At 42.7% G+C, this 23,833-nt stretch overlaps 3 protein-coding genes and 1 pseudogene across 7 annotated transcripts in view; 2 read left to right on the top strand and 2 right to left on the bottom strand.

Moving 5' to 3' along the window:
* Positions 1 to 11,411, top strand: part of RBKS (ribokinase) — an 83,194-nt gene extending 71,783 nt beyond the window's left edge. For both annotated transcript variants that reach the window (XM_082745189.1, XM_082745190.1), the window contains one exon: positions 11,148 to 11,411. In XM_082745189.1, the coding sequence (XP_082601315.1) occupies positions 11,148 to 11,321 (174 nt within the window). In that variant the 3' untranslated portion in view covers positions 11,322 to 11,411. The remainder of the gene's footprint in view (positions 1 to 11,147) is intronic.
* SLC4A1AP (solute carrier family 4 member 1 adaptor protein) overlaps positions 3,170 to 23,833 on the bottom strand; it is a gene marked incomplete at its 5' end in the record, with an annotated part of 117,021 nt that continues 96,357 nt past the window's right edge. The window contains one exon of one of the 2 annotated variants that reach the window (XR_014315457.1): positions 3,170 to 3,606. Of the gene's footprint in view, positions 3,607 to 13,223; positions 15,465 to 23,833 lie in introns of those variants that run through there. The other variant, XR_014315458.1, reaches the window with a different exon arrangement.
* MRPL33 (mitochondrial ribosomal protein L33) lies at positions 12,988 to 22,196 on the bottom strand. Of its 2 annotated transcripts, XM_082745252.1 has the most exons (4): positions 22,063 to 22,179; positions 21,161 to 21,179; positions 19,321 to 19,427; positions 12,988 to 13,288 (listed from the first exon to the last, which is right to left on the bottom strand). In XM_082745252.1, the coding sequence occupies exons 1-4, from the start codon at positions 22,082 to 22,084 to the stop codon at positions 13,239 to 13,241; spliced, it is 198 nt and encodes a 65-aa protein (XP_082601378.1). In that variant the 5' UTR covers positions 22,085 to 22,179; the 3' UTR covers positions 12,988 to 13,238. The 2 variants fall into 2 exon arrangements, with proteins under 2 accessions (XP_082601378.1, XP_082601379.1); XM_082745253.1 differs by lacking the exon at positions 21,161 to 21,179 and having other exon boundaries at positions 22,059 to 22,196.
* Positions 16,817 to 18,034, top strand: LOC309871923 (small ribosomal subunit protein eS4 pseudogene; annotated as a pseudogene). The gene is made up of 2 exons: positions 16,817 to 16,858; positions 17,201 to 18,034. The product of its transcript is annotated as a small ribosomal subunit protein eS4 pseudogene (transcript).

The following is a 23,833-nucleotide window of genomic DNA, read 5'->3' as shown; positions in this document are numbered from 1 at the left end:
ACACGGGCCCCCGGAGCGTCCCTTGCTGCTCTGTGTTTCTCCCTCTCCAGAACCTTCCACTGCAGCCCCCCCCGGCTGTCCTCATCCTCATAAGTAAGCTCCTTCACAGCCTTAACTCTCCAGAGAGCGTTCACAGGTCAGAGCTGCTCCTACCCCACGCCCGTTTGCTGCAGCCTCCAGCCGGCCCCCGGCCCCTCCTGCAGAGATGTCCTGCATCTTCGAGGCTCGTGCAACTCACTTACACTGCCTGAGCATGCTGTTGAGCGACACCCCCTTTTCCTCTCCACCCCGCTGCTGCCATCCTGTCAGATGACTTCAGTGCTACGAGGGGGAACCATCAACGAGTCTCATAGTTCCCAGATGCCCTCACTTCACCTCTACCCCTCCCCTCCAGCCTCCCACTCCCAGGAGACTCCCAGGAATGGATAATGCCTGCCGGGCTTCCATTACAGGGGCCGACACCCCACATCCTGCTCTCTGGGCCCAACCAGCTCTCTCACCTCTTACCTCACTCCTGTCACTGCCCTGACCTGCTGACTCCCTCCTGACCTCCCCTCCTTCCTTAACCAGGTTAGACTCTCTGGCTGTTCATCGGAGGTGGTGCTTCCCGAAACCTTAAGCTTTCTCCGCACTCCCACTCTCCCCCACACCTGACGAGGGCAACGCAAGGTCACCGTCTCTTCTCTGCTCCTGCCCCAAGCACACCGAGGAAGTTGGGACCCCGGACAGAGAGACAGCATTAGACATTCACCGTCTCCACTTTGTCATCTTCATCCTTCTTCAGAGCTACAGAAAACCTAAGCTTTCCCATGGGGAAGTGGGAAAATCCAAGCCGTGGCCAAAAGCCCGCTCTGTCTCCCAAAATAGCTTCTCCACCTGCTCTGTGGCTGAATTTCCACACAGATGACCTCGGTACGACTCCTGACTGCCCTTTGCCACCTTTATTCCTCCCTCGGGCCAGTGACTTAACCTCCTCGAATCCTCGTTTCCTCAGCTTTAAAATCAGGACCCTGTGGTGATGTTGCCGACCTCTGGGGCACTTTGTGCAAATTAGAAGAAGGTGCCCCTTTGGCCAAGCATACAGCGTGATGAGCTGGGCATGGCCTGCGGACCACAGTCCCCCGCCCCTCACCTGGGCACCCTGGTGCAGTGCCGCCTTGAATCACGGGACACGGGGCCCCAACCACACCCACCTCTCCACCGGGCCTTGGGAAATATAGGCCATCCCAGGCACAGCACCGAGCCAAGAGCCTCACTGCGCAGAACCTCAGACAAAAGAGTTAACGCAGCCCACTTGGACTTGGAGCAATGTGTGGGCATGCTCTGCCGGGATGGCGCCAGCGGCCATCTTCAGGCACTGGCTGCCCGCTCCATGAGGTTTATCAGTGGGCGCCCATTTCTCTTCAAGAGAGCAGAGCCCTGAGAGACCGGAAGTGAGCTGGGAAGTGAGGGAGCAGACCCATGGTCATAATCAAGGGCTCTGGGTGGGCAAGGGGCAGTGCGAGGGCGTAGAGAGTGGGAGAGTTGGACAGAGAAAGTGGTCAGAAGGGAAGGAGAACAGAAATGAGTAACAACCTCCCAAGGGCAACATTGCCTCAGGCACTGGACCAGAGGCTGCCCATCCCAACCCCACATCCCAACTCTAGGGTGCTGCCCTCGGGAGCTCCCACCTCTCAGATGCTCCCCTAGGGGCCCCCTCACTAGCTGCCCATGACTGTCACACTTCCTACCCCACCAGCCCCGCAGAGTACTGGGCCCATCCACCTGCCCACCCCCCTGGAGGGCTCAGGTAGGCCGTAGGGCATGTTTTGCTGTCCTTTCACTCCACTGCTAGTCCTTCTGCCTCCATGGATGCCGCAGACCAGAATTTCTCCAAACCCAGGAGTGTGAAGGCCCCGTCCACCCTGTAAGAGTGGCTCTTCCTTAAGAGGAAATCACTGTGCAAAGGCAGCGAATAGTAGCCACCTGGGTATTTTTATGGAAGAAAGATGAATTATGCCATCACCCCTTCTGGCACAGAAATAATTTTCAGTAAAAGGTTAAAACCGTCATGTGTATCAATGAGAACTGTTCCATTATTCCAAGAATGATTGATTGGAAAGTACTTTCCTTACAGGAAAGTCAAAGTGATACAATGCAGCTTCCACTTTTAAAGCACTTTCCATTAAAAAAAAATCATACCAATGTATAAAAATAGTTATACTGAAGATGTGAATCAACAGCCGAGGAATTTATTGGCACTTGAAAGCCCTGTGATATAAATAGATTCAACAATGAGAATGAATCTCAAGTAACTCTGGGCTGCGGCAACCTAACCTCCATTTTCACGGACACAAAAGAAAGTCACATGTAGTTCAGCGCATCCTCGTTGGCCACCTTGGAAATGAACACAGTGGAACGAGGCCCAACAGGGTAGGTCAACTCAAAGCACTGGGGGAGGCAATGGGAGAGACAGAGGGGACAGAGACAGGGCCTCTGCCCTCCAAGAGTTTTCAGATTGTCCCAGACTGTTGGCCTGTACACGACACAGCCGCCAGTACCGTGTCTTGAGGGAAGGGCAGAGGAATAGGAGATAGAAGCGAGAGAGCTTCTTTTTAACTTGGTGATTTCCTTCCTTTTGCCCTCGCTATGCTTCCCACAAACAGTCACTCTGTGGTGTAATGTCAACAGAATATGGAAATCAGCTGGGTCTGGGTGCAGACTGCCACTTGCCAGCTGTATGACCCCGGATGAATTATTTCATGTCTCTAGGATTTGGCCCCGCAAGTGTTGCAGGGGGCAAGGGCCTGTGGTTGTAAAGATGAAATGTCTCATGTGTGTATGTGAGCACCGAGCTTTGCAGCTCCTTGCTGTGGAGCACACAGTAAACGTTCACTCCCTTCCTTACGCTGCCACTCCTCTGTGAAGGTTAAGGAGTACTTAATTTTTCCACCCCTTTCATGCTTAAATTTCAAAGAGCTTTTCCATCATGGGATATGATGGGATTTTCAAGGTAGCTTTTGCTGATCTTCGTGGTTTGGAGTCGATGGCCCCTGTCCTCCAAGGGCTTCCCTACTTTGCTGTGTTTGGGGACTCAGAGGCCCAATAGGTGCCCTCTTTGCAAAGAAGAACAAGCAACACCCACCCCACCCCACCTGGGACCAGGGCAGCTGAGAAGAGGCCCATAGGCAATCATTAATGGAGCATATATTATATATGAGCACATATTGTAGAAGGGTTGTGTAACTCTGAGGAATCAAGGAAAGAACTAGACAAGTTTTCTGATCTCCCATAAGACTTCCACATATGGTGTCATCTCAGTCGAGGCTCTTGGATCTTGGTTGGAGACAGCAGTCCAGTTGTGATCCTAGTACGGGACCCTGGATGCCGTCACCACAGGGGTAGGCAGCCCTGGGTACCATCTCGGACCTCAGTTGCTCTGCAGTCACTGTCACGGCCAGAAAGTTCCTCCCACTCCCCTTGAGTTTCAGGTGGATATCACTGCCCAGTTCTTCACCGCAAGGGAAACTTCCTGGAGGAGATGACGACGAGATGGGGGTTCTCGATGCAGGAAAGAGCGCCTCTCAATTCGGTTCAGATTCTCAATTCGGTTGGAGTCGATGTCCACTTAATTGAATAAGAGAAAGGAAAATTATTCGAGGCTAAAATTGGCCCGTTTGTAAATTCACAAAGAGTGACTGATGAAATTTTACTAAAGAAGTTTTAAAAATCAACTTGGATTACAAACTTTAAAATGTCTGCTTACCTAGGTAAAACTGACAAGTCATTATAGGCCTATATACCCCACAGAGTTTCTCCAGTGATTAGCATTTTGTCACATTTGTTTTACTGCTGCCTCTCAAAGTACACAAATGTACTTTTTTTGGATAAGTCATTTTGAGAGTAGGTTGCAGACATCATGACTCGACACCTCTTATGACTTCAGGAGAGACCTCCTGAGAACAAGGACATAATAAAACTACAATATAATGATCAAATTCAAGAAGCTTAACACTGAAATAACCTTATATGCATAGTCCAATAATGTCCCAAAAGTGTTTTTTATAATCTTTTTGGTCCAGGAGGCAATCCAAGAGTTTGTATGGCTTTAAATTGTCAGGCTCTTTTAGGCTCCTTTAATAGGAAACAGGTCCTCAACCTTGTCTTTCACGATACTGATTTTTTTTTTTTTGAAAAACAGAAGTTCATTGAAAAGCACAAGTTCATTGTTTCATAGCATTTTTCTCCATTTAGGTTTGTCCAGGCTTCCCCATGATCTGAGTTAGGAGACGCATTTTAGGCAGGAACACTACACAAGTGACATTATGTCCTTGTCAAGGCCCCCCATCGGGGAGCATGCGATGGCAGTTTGTCTCATGATTGGTTTGTTGCTCACTTGGTCAAGGTGGTGTCGTCCAGGTTTCTCTGCTAGACCTTTATTGGTTATGAATAGGCCATCTGTATGGAGATACTTTCAAACTTGTAAATATCGTATCCTCATCAAACTTTTATCCAGTAGTTTTAAAAGCATCCATTGATGATTCTTGCCTGAATCAATTATTAGTATGACGGTTGCAAAGTGGTGATTTTTCAAACTTCTGTATTTACTAATTGGTGTTCTACTTTAAGGAAGAGTTTTTCCCTTCTATGTTATTTTTTTTTTCATTTATCTACTTAAAATCAGTATAGACTTGTGAATTCAATTTTTTTTTAAGATTCATTTATTTATTCAGGGTTGGAGGAGTGGAGGTTGAGGGAGTCCCAAGCAGACTCCACACTGGGCACAGAGCCTGACTCAGAGGTCGATCTCATAACCCCAAGATCATGACTTGAGCCAAAACCAAGAGTCCGATCATTAACTGACTGTGCCATCCAGGCACCCAGGACTCATGGATTCTTTTTTTTTTTAAGATTTTATTTAATTATTTATTTGACAGAGATCACAAGTAGGCAGAGAGGGAGGCAGGGAGAGAGAGGGAAGCAGGCTCCCCGCCGAGCAGAGAGCCCAATGCAGTGCTCAATCCCAGGGACCCTGGGATCATGACCCGAGCCAAAGGCAGAGGCTTTAACCCACTGAGCCAATTTTCAAGTGATTGTTAACAATTTATCTCTTATCCATCCCTTCTATAAATTACCTACCTCTACATTTGTGGATAGGTCAACTGCACTGCACGGAGATTTCTTTTTTTACGTGAACTTGAACATTTAACCTGCACCCCACTCTTTACAAAGGCAGACAGGAAATTAAAAACTGAACTTTTTATGGGGATTTTTGGTTGAATACATAGGTTATCAAAGCAATTTTAAGTAGCTGTGGCAAAATTAATACGCGGAAAAGACACAAGGCCCTGTGCAGGCTCTTCGAAAGAAAGGAAGGAAAGGGGTTTTGCAGGAAGACATGAGAAGAGAGTGGCATGATCATACTTTATGACTGGACACAGAAAGGGGAGCGTGGCAGGACAAAGTCGGGGGGGCGAAGGGCAGGGCGATGGAATGAATAGGGGAGTGAGGTGGAAAGGTTAAGTTAAAGTAGCACCATGAGTTCTGTGAGTTGAATTTGGGTCAGAAAACTGTGAAGCAAGGAATGACAGATTCACAAAATCCCTATGAGATAGTAATAGTTTCATTATTTGTGAGAAAACTAAGTCACAGAGAAATTACATTAGTTTTCCCAATGTCACAGAGCTGGTAAGTGGCAAAGCCAAGATTCAAATACAGATCTGACTTCAAAACCACACCGCTAGAAGAGAAACATCTACAGAAGAACGGAGGTGGAATTAGGGCTCACGATGTAAGGCCTGATAGGTTCCTATATGCCAATCATAACACTTAATTAACCCTGGCCCACAGTAAGTCTCAAAAATTATCCCAACCATGCACTTTAATCAGCAATAAACCAAGGGCACTTAGATTTTGCCGAAGTTTTCAAAACTTACATTACACTCCTACGTGATTCAGTGTCCTCCATCCTCCAACCCTGCCTATATAAAAATCAGCTTTATTGAAATATCATTTTCACACATAAGATTTCACCCATTTTAAGTGTATGATTCAATGAGTTTTGACAAATGCAGAGTCATTTACCCACCAATCATAGTTACAGAACTTCCTATCACTCCAGAAATTTCCCTGTGCAGCCCCTGTGGAGTTGATATTCTCCAGCACCTGGCCTGCTTTTTGTTGATATACATATGCCTTTTCTAGAATTTCATATAAATGAAACCATGCAAGATAGTATGTAGTCTTTTGTGTCTGGCTTCCTTCACTTAAGATAATGCTTTTGAGATCCATCCATGTTGTATAAGCAATTTTTTCCTTACTGTTGCTAAGTAGTGTTCCCCTCTGTGGATGTACCACAGTCATCTGTTCAAGGACATCTGGATCATTTCCAACCTGGAGCGGTTTTAAAGCTCCTATAAACATTCACATGCAAATCTTTATGTGCATATGTTTCCATTCCTCTACATAAATACCTAAAAAGGGAAATGCTAGGCTATATGATAAGTGTTTGCTGAATGATGGAAGAAACTGCCAAAAACTATTTTCCAAAGTGTCTGTATCATTTTGCAATTCCCACAACAGATAAGAATTCCAGCTGTTCCACTGGAACAAAAGTCAGTATTTTCAGTCTTTTAAATTTAGCCTTTCTAATGGGTATGTAGTATTATCTCATTGTGTTTTTAGTCTGCACTTCCCTAATGTTTAATGATGTTGAGCATCTTTTTATATACTTATTTGCCATCATCTATCTTCTTTGATGAAGTCTCTGTTCAAATTTTTTGCCAATTTTTATTGGAGTTTTTGTCTTTGGGTTTGCACTATTGAAATATAAGAAGGCTTTATCAGATATATGGGTTTAAGATTTTATTTATTTGAGACAGAGAGGGAGAGAAAACAAGCAGGGGGTGGGCAGAGGAAGAAGGCGAGGGACAAGCACACTCCCTGCTGAGCATGCAGCCATGCAGCATGGACACAAGGCTCAGTCCCAGAACCCTGAGATCTTGACCTGAACCAAAATCAGATGTTTAACCAACTGAGCCACCTAGGTACCCCATGAGAGATATGTTTTACAAATATATTCTCCCAGTTCATGGCTTGTCTTTTGGTATTCTTTTAGTTTTAAATCTCGATAAAGTCAAATTTATCAGTTAAGTGTTTTATGCTTCTGGTATCTTAAGAAATCTGCCTGACACAGGGTTACAAATACTTTCTCCTCTATTTTCGTCTAGATGTTTTGTTGTTTTAACCCTTATATTTGGGTCTCTGGGCCACTTGGAGTTAATGTTTGTGTATGGTCTGAAGTTGCATGTTTTTCCATGTGAATATCTTCATAAATCATATCATATTATATCATAAATCAGTATGATTCTCCCAGCATCATTTGTTGAAAATGCTATCCTTCCCTCCACTGAATTACCTTGTTAAAAATAAATTGCTGGTGTATTTACAGACTCTCTTTCTGTTCAAGTGATCTAAGTGTCTATCTTTACATCAGTATCTCCACTGTCTGATTACTATATCTTATGGTAAGTCTTGAAATCAATTTACATCTTCCAACTTTGTTCTTTTTCAAAATTGTTTTATCTACTGTAGGTCCTTTGTATTTCCATATAAATTTTAGAAATCAGTTTACCAATTTCTAAAAATTTCTAACTTGGGATTTTTTTATTAGAATTACATTGAATCTTTGCATCAGTTTAAGAAGAACTGACATGTTAACAATATTGAGTTTTCCAATTCATGAAGATGGTTTATCTCACCATTTATTTGTTTTCATTAATCTCTTTTACTTTCCATAGTAAGAGTTATAAATTTTGCACATATTCATTCATATTACAGATTCATTTAACCCTAAATAATTCATATTTTTGATGCTACTCAGTAGTGTGTTTTGATAATTTAAATTTTTCACTGTTCATTGCTGCTATATACAAATACAGTTGATTTTTTTATACTGACCCTGTGTCCTATGACCTTGCTGAATCTACTATTTCTAGTACTTTTTTGCTGAATTTCTTAGGATTTTTTTATACCATCTGCTAAGAAAGAGTTTTACTTCTTCCTTTCAAATCTGCTTGACTTTTCTTTCTTTTCTTATCTTATTGCACTGGCCAGCAATCCAGTATGATGTCAAATAGAAGTAATGAGTATAGACATCCTTGATTTGTTTCCAGTATGAAGGGAAAATCATTCAATCTTTCTCATTAAGTATGATGATAACTGTGAATTTTTCATAAATGCCCTTTATCAAGAAGATCAATTTATACCTTCTATTTCAAATTTGTTGAGTTTTTATTATAAATGGATGTAGAATTTTTTCAAATGCTTTTTCTGCTTCTAAAATTATCAAAGGCTTTTAATTCAGCAAACTACACTGATATTTTAATGTTAATAAGTTTTAAATGTAATTAGTTTTAATGTTAAATTAATCTTGCATTCCTGGGATAAACCCTATTGGTCATGAGATGCGTGCGTGCATACACACACACACACACACACACACACACACAGAGTTTACTAAACTTTTTTTAAGGTTTTTGCATCTAAGCTTATGAGAAACATTGATCTGTTTTGTCTTTTTGTTTCTTGAATTTCTTTTTCGGGACCTTTGCAGTCTCTACATACACAGTGTATGGCACTAAGAATGAAAGGAAATCAGGTTGTGAAAATCACTGTTGCCTAAATAATGCCTCCAACACACACAGTTTCACCCAACACTGTGTTTCCCTGGCTTTGGCTATAATGGGAAGCAATTTAAATTATTTCAATAGTCTTTTCAGATATATGTACAATGTGTTTTATACTTTGCTAAAGATCTTGTCTGCAGCTAAATAGCCCACTAGACAACAGGATTATATAAAACTGATCTCTGGCAGTGATGCTAGAATGTTTCCCCGCAGCCCTGTGCCTTTGCACTGGTTAGGCTACAAGTTAAATGTGAGAGAGGTACAGAAATATGACTTACCTATTCATAAAATATTTTTATTCTCCTAAGTTTTTTTTGGAAAACTATAAGCTTATAATAAGCTTAAGCAATAATTTAAAAGATACATAAAAGAGAAAATACTGCCCCCCTTCCTTGTAAAGAAGAAAACCAAATATTAACACTGTTGCTTTGCTCTGCTGTAAACTAATGAAGGGCAAGAGCCATGTCTCTCTCCATTGTTTCCACCAGGAAAGAGTAATATAAACAATTGCAAAGCATCTAGATGGTGCCTGACACATTCTGGGCCCTCAGAAAACATTTATAGGAGGAAGGAAAGTGTTGAATTCACACCTGCGTTACTATGACTCCTTGGCAAGTTTAATACTGACTGCTTTATCTGTGTAAACAAGGGGAAATGTCATTCTCCTTAAAGCCATTCACTGTCTCATGCGCTCACTCTGTTCCTTCCTCCTCCTGTGTCTTTGTTCCTTGAGGCCTCCTTTCTCTATAAATCTGTCTCATCTGGAAGAGCTCCCTTCTTCAAGGAGCTGTCTTCAAACTCTTTATTAGGATCCAGTAACATTTACAAACTCTGCCACACTACTGAGCATTTAATCCACAATGGCTTCTAACCCTTTAGTAGCACCCGTCACTGTCCTGGCCATAGAGCTCATTGAATACTTCTGTTGCAGCTGGAACAATCTTGCATGCCAAGGCTCTTCATGGCTGAAGGAGAGCCTCAAGATTTGTTATGAAAACCCCTGGGTGTAAGGAACAACAAACTGGGGAAAACTAGAAAATGACCCTGAAAGCTATTAAATACCAGAATGATTTTTGTTCAGTGAATACATGACTAGGTATTACCCTGCCTGAGGCGGAAGTCAACAGACTTTGGGATTTTCTATTTCTATGGGTCCATATATGTACTTTACCAACTCAGACCTTTGGAGCTTCAGAGAAAAGGGAGAGAAACTGTTTTGTCCCTATAGTTAGTTTGAAAATAATATCTGAATAGCTCTCACCACGTACTGCATCCAGTAATTCTAGGACAAAAACAGGAAATATATAAGATGAACCTGGAGCATTTTATAGTATCCGAAAGTAAAGCACTCAAAAAACAAAGCAATGGGAGTATGTCAAAGGGACATAGGAGCCAACTGAAAGAGCTCCCTATGGCCAAAGCTGGAACAATCTGAGCAATAAAATAATTATAGTACGGGGTTATAGCCCAAAATACAAAATATTTTTTAAAGACCCATGAGTTCATTCAGATATAATTAGGTGACTGAATAAATGCAGAGGAGGGGGAGACAAATTTCCCATAGAGAATTCCAGATAATACTCTTATCCCTTATCCCTTAAGCATGGACTACACTTCGTGACTTGCTTCCAAAGAGTACAATATGAAAAGACGGAGGAAAGTAACTTTACAGTGGAGAAACCTGGCAAAGACTGCCTTAGCCAAGTAATCGAGATGAACATTCTCGAGTCTTCTTGACAGTATGTGCCCTTGATAAATGGGATGAGAGAATGACACATCACCTCTGTGGTCTTCCTCCCAAAAAACCATAACCACAGCCTAACTATGAGGAAAACAGATTCCAACTGAGGCACATTCTGCAGAATATCTGACCAATCCTCAAAACAATCAAGGTCAGGGCACCTGAGTGGTTCAGTCGTTAAGCGTCTACCTTCGGCTCAGTCATGATTCTGGGGTCATGGGATCGAGCTCCCCATCCGGCTCCTTGCTCAGCGGGAAGCCCGCTTCTCCCTTTCCCACTCCCCCTGCTTGTGTTCCCTCTCTCGCTGTGTCTCTCTCTGTCAAATAAATAAAATCTTAAAAAAAAAAAAACCTATCAAGGTCATCAAAAACAAAGGATGTCCAAGAAATTGTCACAGCCCATAGGAGTCTAAGGAGACATGACAACTAAAGGTAACAGGTATCCTGGAGGAGATCCTGGGACAGGAAAAGGACATTAAGCAAACTAGTGAAATCCAAATAAAGCAGAGGTCAGCTAGTATCAATAACATTTAATTCATTATTACAAATGCACATTACCAGAGGTTACCAGATGTTACCAGAACTGGATGTGGGGTATATGGAAACCTGTGTACTATCCTTTTACTTTTTATGTAAATCTAAAACTCTTCTACAATAAAAGGTATACTTAAATATTTCTCAAATACAGTCTGGCACCAGGTGACTACATGCTTATGTCCACAACTGTGCTTTTAATTACAGGGTGCTGGTGACAGTTTTGTGGGGGCTTTGGCCTTCTACCTGGCTTACTACCCAAATCTGCCCTTGGAAGAAATGCTCAAGAGATCCAATTCCATCGCAGCGGTCAGTGTCCAGTCTGCAGGAACACAGTCATCTTATCCATACAAAAAAGACCTGCCACTCCATCTGTTTTGATTGCTACTAACCCTAAAATAAATGTACCTGGAAATAAAATGGACTGGGGAGAGGGAGGTGGCCTCTCTCAGCCAGCAGCTTACTATAAAATATCCTCTTCTCTTTTCTTTGCAAATATGTTCATTTCTGAAGTCATTCTCAGCCTTTCATTTACTTTTTTATAATGATGATTTCTTCACTTTTCATGTATTTGCAAGAGCCAACCAAAAATTAAGGAGTCCACGACTGGGACCTGTACAAACATTACGAGGACCAGGAATCAGCAAACTCACTTGCCAACAGATCATGAATGCTGTATGTCTGCCACAGAGCAGGGCTTGTGGACGACAGTGTCTAGAGTCTGAGCAGAGAATGTTAAGCAAGGGAAGGGGGCACGTGAATTGGGCTGTTCAGGCAGTTACTAAGAGACGGTTGATAACCAGGGTTAGCACTGTAGAAGCTTCTGTTTTGTGAGAGAAGCCAGAAGTTTGGATGTTTATTGAAATTTCTTCAATGCTTAAGTATCAGCAATTGATTTTTTAAAAATGTAAACACCACCTGTGGGCCACATGCAGCGCTTGTGCTGAAGAGACAAGTCATTTAAGCCAGATTTTAAGCTGTTGGTTTGCTTTTTTTTAAATGTCGATTCATGTGTGTCACAGGCCTTTTATAGCAGGCTTAGGTAGGACCAGGTGAAGGATTTTTCTTGTAATCCAAAATGACTCTGTGTAGTTTCAACCGAAAAAGAGCCAAGATCTCCCCTATTATAGCTGTGAACCAGAGATTGAACAAAAGATGCCAGAAAACAGCTGATTGACTCTAATGCCACAAGCCCCGGGGACTCAACAACTGTCTACTTCTAATCCCAACTTCAGAAAAGCTACTCTCGCATGGCCTCCACAGACCGACTAGGCCACGGAGAGGGAACACGTGTTACTTTGGAACATTGGTTTCATCCTGCTTGAGGCTCTGGAAGGCAAGCCATCATGCTTCTACATAAATGCTTTAAATGGTCTAGAATACAAACCAGCAAAACTCAAAATAAAAGCTGACCTTCTTACATTCAGTCAGAAATGTGAGGAGAAAACAGTATTTCTGAAAATCTGTAGGAAACAACAGCTTAAAAGAGAAAGTATGTCAATCTGGGTAGCGCAGTCTTACCTGAACATTAGGGATTATGGGTGGAATTTCCAAATTGGTTGACTGTGTGCTGCCATGCCCCAGAAGCCTAGCACGGCTCTGTGGAAATACACTATAGCTCTTCTTTAAAGAAAAAGAAAGAAAGAAAGAAATCTAGAAGATAAAGGGGGTCCAAAGCATTCCTAGAAACTCCCAGCTACTGCTTCAGTGACTAGAGTTTCAAAATACGGACCAATGTCATTTTTTCCTAATTAAATAAGCACAAAACAAAAGTCCTGATGGCTTCTTTTGTGTTCGAAGGCTGGCCCCCTTCTTATTCCTGTTCACCGTTAACGTCTCTGTTATTACACGGGAGTTTTTTCGAAATCACTCTGGAGACTGACTCTGCGTTTCCTATGAGGTACAAAGAGGAGCAGACTGGAAAGTCTTGCACAAGTTTCACTGTGGAAACTTTCTTTTATACGAACAATGGTTATTCTTTAGTGATGTAGTTGTTTTTTATTTCAAAGAGTGGGGGAAAACATCACCAAGAGACAATAGCACAGGCTATTTTAATATTTTTTATTAAGGGCTATAAAAATATCCAGAAAGATAAATAAATGTGATGCAATGATATATGTCCTAATATGAAGAACTTTCTTTCGGTACATTGTTTTTCTTCACAATGGCCTTCAAATCACAGGAGGCAGTGATTCCGTGCCATTTCCTCTTCTTTTATAACACGCTGCAGAATTTCTGAATCAGTACCCCGCCCTCAGTCTTCACATTTATAAATCAAATTCATTTTCAATCCATTGTTTATAGGGAACGTATTTTCTTCTGTTCCACAAAGAGAACTCTTGTTTTCACTGAAAGAGAAAAATGGGTTGTAGCAGAACACTAAAGGTTTCATCACCATTTTTAAATAAATATACATATCATACCACAAACACTCTCCTCTCTCTGATTTTACTATTCCTCTGACATGGGGATGGAAGAGATTTACAAACTGAGTTCCTCGATCCCAGAGGCCAGAGAAAACTAGAGAAAATGGGAAGGAAATCAAGGGAAGGATCCCCAGCCCATCGGTGGTGTCTTTGGTACCCACAAGGTTATTTCCCACCCAATGTGAAATATCCAAATCAGAAAACAAAACTAGGAACAAAACATGGCAAACCCTCCATGTCTGCACCCAGTTAAGGAACACACTTGCAGGCAATGAGCAAGACCAGACTGAGAGCTGGACTCCAGAGAAAAAAGCAACAAGAACTGAGCAGACCAAGAAGAAAAGGCAGTCTGGCTAGAGGAGTAAATAAATACACATCAAATCATATACTTCCAGAAATGGCTTAATATCCAAATACAGATTTTTCTAGTATGGTATAGAATGAAAGTTAAAACCAAAATATTATTGAAAATACCGTAGCAGAGTACACTCTCTGAAACAAAACCAAAAGTACTGATTTGCCTGGGGCGCCTAGATGGCTCAGTCAGTTGAGCATTCAACTCTTGGTTTCAGCTCACCCGTGATCTCAGGGTCAGAGATCAAGCCCCACTTCGGGCTCCGTGCTCAGTCCAAAGTCTGTTCAAGATTCTCTTTTCCTCTCCCTTCCCCTCTTACCCTCCCCCGCTAATGTGTGTGGGCATGCACACGCGTGGACACACATGCTCTCTCTCTCTCTCTCTCTAAAATAAATAAATAAAAATAAAATATTTTAAAAGGTACTAATTGCCTGGATGAAAAATCAGAGACCAGGGGTGCCCAGGTGGCTCAGCAGGTTAAGCCTCTGCCTTCAGCTCGGGTCGTGATCTCAGGGTCCTGGGATCGGTGGCATTGGGCTCTCTGTTCGGCGAGAAGCCTGCTTCCCCCTCTCTCTACCTGCCTCTCTGCCTACCTGTGATCTCTCTTTCTCTGTCAAATAAATAAGTAAAATCTTAAATTTAAAAAAAAGGAAGAAAGAAAGAAAAGATCAGAGACTGGATGCTGAGTAGTAAGGTTTTCACTGTTCCTCTGATGCCTTATAGCACTCCCCAATTAAAAGAATAGTAATAGGAAAATTAATTTGGCTTCATGTCTTAGAAAAAATAGGGAGGGGCGCCTGGGTGGCTCAGTGGGCTAAAGCCTCTGCCTTCGGCTCAGGTCATGATCCCAGTGTCATGGGATCGAGCCCCACATCAGGCTCTCTGCTCAGCAGGGAGCCTGCTTCCTCCTCTCTCTCTCTGCCTGCCTCTCTGCCTACTTGTGGTCTCTGTCTGTCAATAAATAAATAAAAATATTTTTTTAAAAATAGGGAGCCTGGACTTGAAAAGATTGCGCTTATTAAACCCTGGCTCTACCATTTATATCTGCTGTGAGTCCTTGGGAAAATTTCTCACAATGTTCTGCCTTCAGTTTGCTTCCCTAAGAGGGGATAACTCCAACTCCCTCACAGAGCTGTTGCCAGATATACAGTTGGGTTGAAATGACACACTGCTATCCATAATCATAAACAGAAACTAATTTTCTGTCAAAATATTTGCTGCCTAATTCATAGAAGAATGAATCTGTCAAGTTCTTTCCTTATATCTAACCTAAATCTATTCTGCTTCAATTAAAGTCTATATTGTCTTGTTTAGTCATCCAAGGAATCAAAACTGACAAGTTTTCATTCTCTTTATGGTAAGCCTTCACATATTTAGCAAAGTTTAGTAAGTTTATGCCTCAGCCTTTAATCCTCCTTGGAAATCAGCATCTTGTTTTATATGAGGAAAAGGAGTTTGAGAAGATAGAGGCTGGTTCTAGTCAGATTATATTATGAAATGCTCAAATAATTGGGAACTTCTCTGTGTCCTTACCTGATTTCCTTTATAAAGCAGACTAGCAAAACATTACCCTTAAATTAACTCTACTCACTGCAGTAACATCTGCTGGGAGAACTGCCAAGCTATTTGGTACCTTGGGCAATAGGGCAGGCCCCTGGGCAAACATCAGCCCGCTAGCCTGTGGGACATTCAGGAGGTGGGCAGAAAGCCAGGCAGTCCACTATCCCGGAACTTTCTCTTCTTCTGAAAAGACAAAGTCATGCTGTCCAGGTTTAGACCATTCCTGATCAGAAAAGTTCTAACGTTCTGTTTCAAATTTATATATGAATATTCTCTCCCACTTTCAACTTAGGAACCAAACTGTTCATGGCTGTGTCCTTTCCCAATCTCAAAACTCAAAATCAATCTGACAAATAATTAATTCCTAACACCTCTACACTAAGGATGAAAATCCTCATACATTCTCATACTGGAAATATAAAAGGTTATTCAAGTAACATGAATGTTGCACAAGTTCCTAAAAATAAACCCTAAAGGAGCTAAACTCTAAAAAAACAATTACTGTAAAGTTCATCACTTTTTGTTTTTACCAGCTGATACAAAGAAATCAGAGGCAAAAGAGTTTCACACCAACTCAGTATCATATTGTTGTGGTCTGAAAAAATTTGTGCCCCCTGCCCCAAATTCATACGGTGAAATCCTAACCCCCAAACACAATGGTATTGGGACGTGGGGCCTCTGAGAGGTGTTTTGGTCACAAGAGTGTGTTCCTGAGCGGGATTAATGCACTATAAAGACCCCACAATGCTTGCCTGCCCTTCCACTATGTGAGGACACAAGAAGGCACAGACTATGAACCAGGAAGAAGGCCTTCCCCCAGAAAGCAACCGTGCTAGCACCTTGCCCTTGGGACCTCCAAGGTCCCAGAACTCTGAGAAATAAATTTCTGTTGTTTGTAAGCTAATAGTATGTGGTATTTTGTTATAGCAACCCAAAAGGACTAAGACACATACCTGTCATTCTAATTTTTCTACCATATGAAGTATCATCCTGAAATCCAGACTCCCAGTCATTAGGTACAAACCGGGAATTCCTTTTTTATTATGGTAAAGAATGACCAAAACTGTAACACCATAAAAACAGCAGGGAATTTTATCCCCATTAAAGAATGGAAATCATCCAATTTTACAACAGGGCGTCTCAGAGCCTTTTTTATATGCCTCTTCCCACTGGTGCAGACCATTTTTTTGAAGGTGATATTTTTATTTCTCTTAGTGATGAACGCAGCATAATGAATGGTTCAATGGTGGTTATGAGACCTTCTGTGCCAACTCTGAAGGCAGCTATGAAGGTAGCTGTTAGCCAGGATTTGCGCTAATATCCTGCCCAGAAGTCATGCACTGGTATGTAGGTTTTACTGTCCTGTGAAACCTTTCATTAATAGGTCCCTATACAGACTGGTTTAGGGCCCGGGCTCTGGAGTCCGACTGTCTTGAGTTCAAATCTCTGTAACATATTTTAGCTGTGTCTCCTTGATTAAGATCCTTGGCATCAGATTCGTCATCTGTAAAACAGAGACTGCCTGGAGAGTACAGATGCTTGTGTTCATGACATCTGAAGATAAGAAGCTTGTACAGGTAAGCAAACAAGATAGAATTTCCATTTTGTCTGACCATTCACAAACACTAGTTTGTCTCCTTTCTTTCAGGGATTGCTGTCTTTTATTGCTTACACTGTCCTTTTGTTGTTGTTTCCAGGGAGAAAGGACATTCGGTTCCTATTATTCCATCTTGGCCAGAAGTGAGAGTCTATGAGTGCTCATTCTTAGTTAATAAAAAATGTGATTATGAGGTTAAGTATCCATCTTTTGTTATATAATGGATTAATTTGGGGTAATAAGATTGCAGTACCAATTCGATTCTGATCACCAACTGGGTATCTTACAATTCAACTCAATTCTGTTCTCTTTTCATGCCTAGCACAGCCATGACTTATGGTCCCAAGAATTATTCGAAGCGTGCGGTGGTCCACAGCACTGGATGCTGGATGAGCTGACTGCTGTGTTTGCTCCTCGTCCATCTGCTGGTCCCCATAAACTGAAAAAAATGTCTCCCTCTCATCATTTTCCTAAGGAACAGACTCAAGTACACCCTAACAGGAGATGAAGTAAAGAAGATCTGTATGCAGGGTTTTATTAAGGCTGATGGCAAGGTCCGAACCGATGAAACCTACGCTGCGGGTTTTATGGATATCCTCAGCACTGACAAGCCTGGGGAGAATTTCCGGCTGATGTAGGATACCAAGGGTCACTTTGCTGTTCATCACGTTAATACCTGAGGTCAAGCAGCAGTTGTGCAAAGTGAGGAAGATCTCTGTGGGACAAAAGGAATCCCTCACCTGGCGACCCATGATGCTTGTACCATCTGCTATCCTGATCCCCTCATCAAGGTGAAGGACACCATTCAGACAGATCTAGACACTGCAAAGATGATTGAGGCCATCAAGTTTGACACTGGTCATCTGTGTACGGTGACCAGAAGTGCTAACTGGGAAGAACCGGTCTGACCACCAACAGAGACAGACACTCTGGCTCTTTTTATATAGTTCACATGAAAGCTGCCAATAGAAGAGCTTTGCCACCAGCCCTCCAACATTTTTGTTATTGGCAAAGGCAACAAACCATCATTTCTCTTCCCCGTGGAAAGGGTATCTGCCTCACCACTGCTTAGGAGAGAGACAAGAGACTGGCAGCCAGAGCAGTGGGTAACATGGTCTACAGGAGATATGACTGGAATCTTTGTACTTCAAGATAACACAGAATGATTAAAAAAAGAAGAAAAATTCTGATACCAGCTACCAGTGATTAGTAACTCAGGAGCAGGCAGATGAAGTGACACATAGGACAGGTAAGGTGAAGGGGCTCACAGCCTCTACGCCCTCTTCCAGCAGGTCCCTCTCCCAGTCACTGCACAGTCACCAACCCAGAAGCTCCAGTACAGTTCTTATTCAGAAGCAAGTGTCAAGAGGCTGTTCAGAATCAAGGGCACAAAAATGAAACCAATGGCCTGAAGTTTTAAAACAAATCATTTGTTTGCTAGTTTACTTGATATAAATCTGCTCATGAAATCCAAAAACAAAATTGGGCTTCTACCAATAGCAATCAGCTGATGTCTTTTGTATGTAAGCAGGCAATCTGGCCTTGGGAACACTTGTGTCTTTTAGACAAACACTTCTATCAACTGAAACCATTTATATATTTTTTATGATATTTATTTATTTATTTATTTATTTATCTGACAGAGAGAAAGAGCTAGGAAGAGAGAGAGGGAGAGTGCACGCACAAGCAGGAGGAGCAGCAGACAGAGGCAGAAGCAGGATCCCCACTGAGCAGGGAGCCCAACACAGCCCTGAACCCCAGGACCCTGGGATCATGACCTGAGCTGAAGGCAGACGATGAACGACTGAGCCACCCAGGCGCCTCTCTACTGAGACCATTTAAAGTTACTGTTTATTATACCATTTTAGCAGACGGTACAAAATGGAAAATGACACTTCTTGCCTTCCTGCACTAATATATAGATGCCACACTCCTTTAATTCAAATCTGGACCTAACTGCTTGCCACTGTTCGACGAATCCAGGAGAATATTCCCTCCCCATCTGAAGACACTCTTTTCTGTTTCCAGAACAGTCTCACCTATTCTCGTTATCTGGCTGGTTTCTATCCCATATCTACTCTATCTAAAGGCTAGGCTAAAGGTGGAATCTGCTTCTCCCCACTTTCATACTGTATCTCAGCATCCTGCTTGTGTCCCTCAAAGTACTGAGCAGAACATCATTTTTTCTTTCTTCTTCTCCCTTCCACACCAGACTGCAAGTACCAAGAGCACAGACACTCAGCCTGAATGTGTCCTGGTGTCTCCCAGCACCTGGGACAGCCACTGGCACTACAGTAAATGTTCAATACTCACTCGCTGACTGAACGCTAGAGAGTCAAAGGGCCTACAAAACCGCCAAGACATGTTGAACGTCAGTCTGGAAAGGGCAGCAGGCCTTGAAAGCATCTGAATTTATTGTGGAGCAATTTCTCTGAATCTTACCAATTGGATCATAATGCAAGAGAGTCAGTTTCTCCCGTAGTCGGCTTCTCTTAGTGTTGAAGGAGTAACCTGTCCCAGCTTGGCTCAGCATTTTCACCAGAATGGTTCTAAGATTTAAAAATAAGCTATTACGAGCTGAGGAAATAGACTAAAATCAGTCATGGGAGGATGGCACATTCTGAGAACTCTGTATAGTAGTATCAGCTGTGGGATATCATTTAGCCCTAAGAAGGTTCAGTTCAAAGACAGCCTACATTTTCCATAAACCACAATTTCAGCGGCCCTGATACCCAAGGTTTGTTTCATTATGGAGTGCCTTGGTAATCAACTAACCAATCAACAAGATGAAACCACATTGTGGGAAAAGACTCAGACACCCACCACGGAGAAGCAGCGGAAGTCAGGAAGGGGGAAAATACAAAAGTCCTGGTGACCCTAGCTGGCCAGTCAGGAAGTTGTAAAGACGGCTATCTCAACAGAGCCCTATCTTCCAGGATGTGCAACAGGAGTAAAATCACAAGAGACAAAACAAAAAGACTGGAACTTTTACATTGCTAACATGTAAAACCTTGCTCTCCTTTGTATTTCGTTGAACTTATAGTCATCCAAAACATAAGTTCATGTTTTGCCTCACTAGGTCATCATTGCCTTTAATACCTTGTACTGTTATTTTTCATGTGTCTGGCTTCCCTATGCAGACCAGGCTATTTTATTTCTCATCTAGTTCCAAAAAGAGTTTGTAGCATCTTCTGATACACATCTTTGCCTGCCTTTCAATGTCCAGCACAGTGCCTCATACATAAGAGGCACACAATATTTGTTAATTAAGACAGCAGTCATTCATTCAGAAAGATTTAACAAATACCTATTAAGTGCTTACTCTGTGGAATGCACTAGGGAAAATGCGGAGCTCTGTTAGGCTGCCCCTCCCCCCTCCGGGGACCAACAGAATAGTATGGAGGTGAGTTGTGTATACAAGGTATATAAGGCAAGACATATTTGATAGATGCTCCAAGGATACAAAGAACATGAAAGGCAGGAAGTACCCTTAAAGCAACCAAAGGCAAGGGAGATTCCTACAGAACCCTGAGGTGGGGAATTCTAACATAAATAACTGGACTGTGGGAAAAGCAAAATGAATAAAACCTATATGGGTGAAAACACTAACTTACATGTTTTTCATTAACTTTCATCCAAAAAACCTAGTTTTATGATCTGTAATGTGTCTTGGGTTGTAAGCAAAGGCTGCTTTAGAATGTTCTTTTTTTTTTTTTTTTCTGGAAAAGAATTTCCTATTCTTAACACATAAAATCTTACTTCAGTTATTATCTACAAAATTTATTTTGAGATGCCAGTTTGGTATTTATAGTATCTCTGGTATAGCATGGAATCTTTAATCTGTGCTGTTTTTGAAATGCTTATTTCATGAATGCAAAGGATTACAAAACTCATTAAAACTGACTCTGTAGTTCAATCAAATCACAGCTTGTTCAGCCAGATCCCTGTCCTCAGACAAATGGCTCCCAGTCCTCCTCTGAAGAAGCAGAAATACGGCAGTAATCCAAGGAGAGCATGGGAACCCTGATGACTTGATTAGAAACAAGACAGCAAGAGTTCCTTCGATTATCTGAACACTCACTTAAGTAGGAAAGTTGGGCAGGAGGGGAAATATTTTTTCTAAGAATTTACAGAGCCAAAACAATTCACCAAATAAGCCTCGAACCAACTTTCAGAAAACCGAGACCAAATGCTTAGTTTAACATAAAGATGTGCTGGCAACGGCTGGAAAAACAAACCAAACATAAACAAATAAAGTTTAAAAAAAGAAAACCTTACTTACTTTGACTTGCTCTTGGCAACTTTCTCGCAGAGAGGAAGATTGAAAGAGAAAAGAAAATAGCAACTTATTATCTTTCTTATGCAAAGTTCATATTAATGTCTGTAATAAACAGGTAAGTGATGAAGTATGCAATGGGTTGTCACTCAGGTAACTACTCCCTAGCTTGCAGTGATCCCGCTAGGATTCTAGAAAGAAGACAAAGATCCAATAAGACCAACACAATTCTGAATGCAAAGCTTTGCACAACTGAAGAGATTCAGTTGGACCGGTTACTCTTCAAATCTCTCTAAGATCTGTTCCACATGTTCCTCTTCTAAGGTGCAAAATATTTGCCCTGGTACAAGCCACTGGTTTGACAAGTTAACCCATGCAAACTGCAACCACCACATCAGGTGGAGGAGGGAAACTAACCTAGAGGTTGGCATGGTGCAGGGAAGAGAGAGGACCTGGGAAGACAGACACTTCTTTCCCAGCCCAGCTGTGCCGACTTAGGGTTAAGTTACTGCCCTTCTCAAGCCATTTCCTCATCTAAAGAGTTTGAAACGAGTTAACTAAAAATTCGAGGTTTTTTCTCCCCCCCCCCCCCCCCCCAGTTAGAACGTTCGGGAATTGTGCTACCACATCCGTACGGAGGCCGGGGAAAGCGCCCCATTACTGCTGACCACACTCGACCACCGCTGTCTCGGAACCCACCGGACAAGGAACTAATGCCGCAGACCCCCAAACGCAACCCGCCCCGCAAGGCGCTGCGCCGCGGAGCATGCCGGACGCTGTAGTCCTGAAGCCTTGGAGAGTCGTAGCGGCAGCCTTCCCGGCCGGCGCGCGCCCCCGGCCCCGCACCGTCCCGACGCCTTCCTCCCGCCTTCGCCGCAGGCTCTGCCGCCGCCTCCAGCCCCACTTACAGGTGACCGCGGACAGGAACATGGTGACAACACGCCCGCAGTCTCCTAAACGGGCCCAGAGTCGCTCAACAAACAACTGCTTCCGGGGCACAGGCCTGTTCCGGAAGAGAACGTCGAGGAGCGGCCTGGAGCCACGCCCCCCCAACGTAAGCCTCCAGTCCTGTCGCCACCTGTGTGTTGTGTTGGTCACAGGCCAGGCGTTTTCTGTGTTGTTGGATGTTGGAGTCCCCTTCCCAAGCAAAGGGAGAGTTTAAAGCCGCTCAGGTTCACGCCCCAAGCCCTGCGTCTTATTTCTGGGTCAGAGTTAGGCTTTTCCATACTTGTTTCACTAAATAATCGCCATCACCAGCATTAAAGCCGCAAAAACTGTGTTTCTCAGCTGCTCCAGGCTCCACGATTCCCCCATATTTCCTTAAAATGTTGCCTTCTTTTGCCTCTCGCCATCCAAATTGGTTAAGAGCTACTCTCAGTCCCTTTGGAGTTAGAACCCCCGCCTGAATATCCCCCATTCCTTTGTTACCTCTTGGATTTCTAAGACGGCACCACCTTGTGCATCTATGTTAACTGCATCCCAGCACCTCCTGCCTGTAAAAGGGGCTGAATAACAGACTTCGGGCGCTCACATAACTTGCCTAATGTCACCGAACCAGTCAATGGCAGAGTCAGAATTCCAACTCAATATAATTCTTCATATTGCTCTGCAAGGAACCCGGGCTCTTTCAACACCAAGAACTTCATCTTGTAACCTCATTTCCCAATAATCAGGACTTTGGAATTTTTTCCTAATCTTTGGTTTTGTCTAGATATTAAATCTTACAACCGTGTGAAATAAAATTCAATCTCATGGATTATCATCACAAAAAGTATTTAAAAGAAAATTTAGCTCTTCAGAACAATATAATTCAATTCTCCCCCTTCCCCTCCCCCTCCTCCGTCCTTTGGAAAGTCTTTCAATTATTCACACCTCAGTTTCATGCTCAGTGGGGCGTTGATTCAGTGGTTCTCATCCCTGATGGTATATCAGAGTCACCTGTGGTCTTTAAAAAATCCATTTGCCGGGGCACCTGGGTGGCCCAGTGGGTTAAGTCGCTGCCTTCGGCTCGGGTCATGATCCCAGGGTCCTGGGATAGAGCCTCACATCGGGCTCTCTGCTCAGCAGGGAGCCTGCTTACCCCCTCTCCCTGCCTACCTCTCTGCCTATGTGTCCTCTGTCTGTCAATTAAAAAAATAAAGTCTTTAAAAAAAAAAACTTATTAAAAAAATCCATTTGCCACCACTGAGGCCCAGAGTCTGAGTTTTCCCCCAAGTTTTCTATAAAAAAGGCATTTCAAACTTATCAAAAAGTTGAACGGACAGTGCAATGAACACGCTATATGCCCAATTCAACAAACGTTGACATTCTGCTATGTAGTCTGAAAAATATATTTTATATATATGGTTCTTTGCTAAGCTGTGTGAAATTAAATTGCAGATATCACAACCCTAAACCCCTACACATTTAAGTAGGTATGTGTCAAGACTAAGATTATTACAATAATAGTATTTTCACTCCCCCAAATTAACAATAGTTTCTTAATATCTAGTCCATACTCAAATTATCTTTTATAGCTGGTTTCTTCAAAACCAGTATCCAGTCAATGGATTAAGACATCTCTCTCAGGCACCTGGGTGGCTCAGTGGGTTAAGCCGCTGCTTTTGGCTCAGGTCATGATCTCAGGGTCCTGGGATCTCAGAGTCCGAATCGGGCTGTCTGCTCAGCAGGGAGCCTGCT

Source organism: Mustela nivalis (genome assembly GCF_964662115.1).
Source record: "Mustela nivalis genome assembly, chromosome: 8".
Classification (NCBI taxonomy): Eukaryota; Metazoa; Chordata; class Mammalia; order Carnivora; family Mustelidae; genus Mustela; species Mustela nivalis.
The sequence above is the reverse complement of the archived record's forward strand: the minus strand, read 5'-3'. Positions and strand labels throughout refer to the sequence as shown.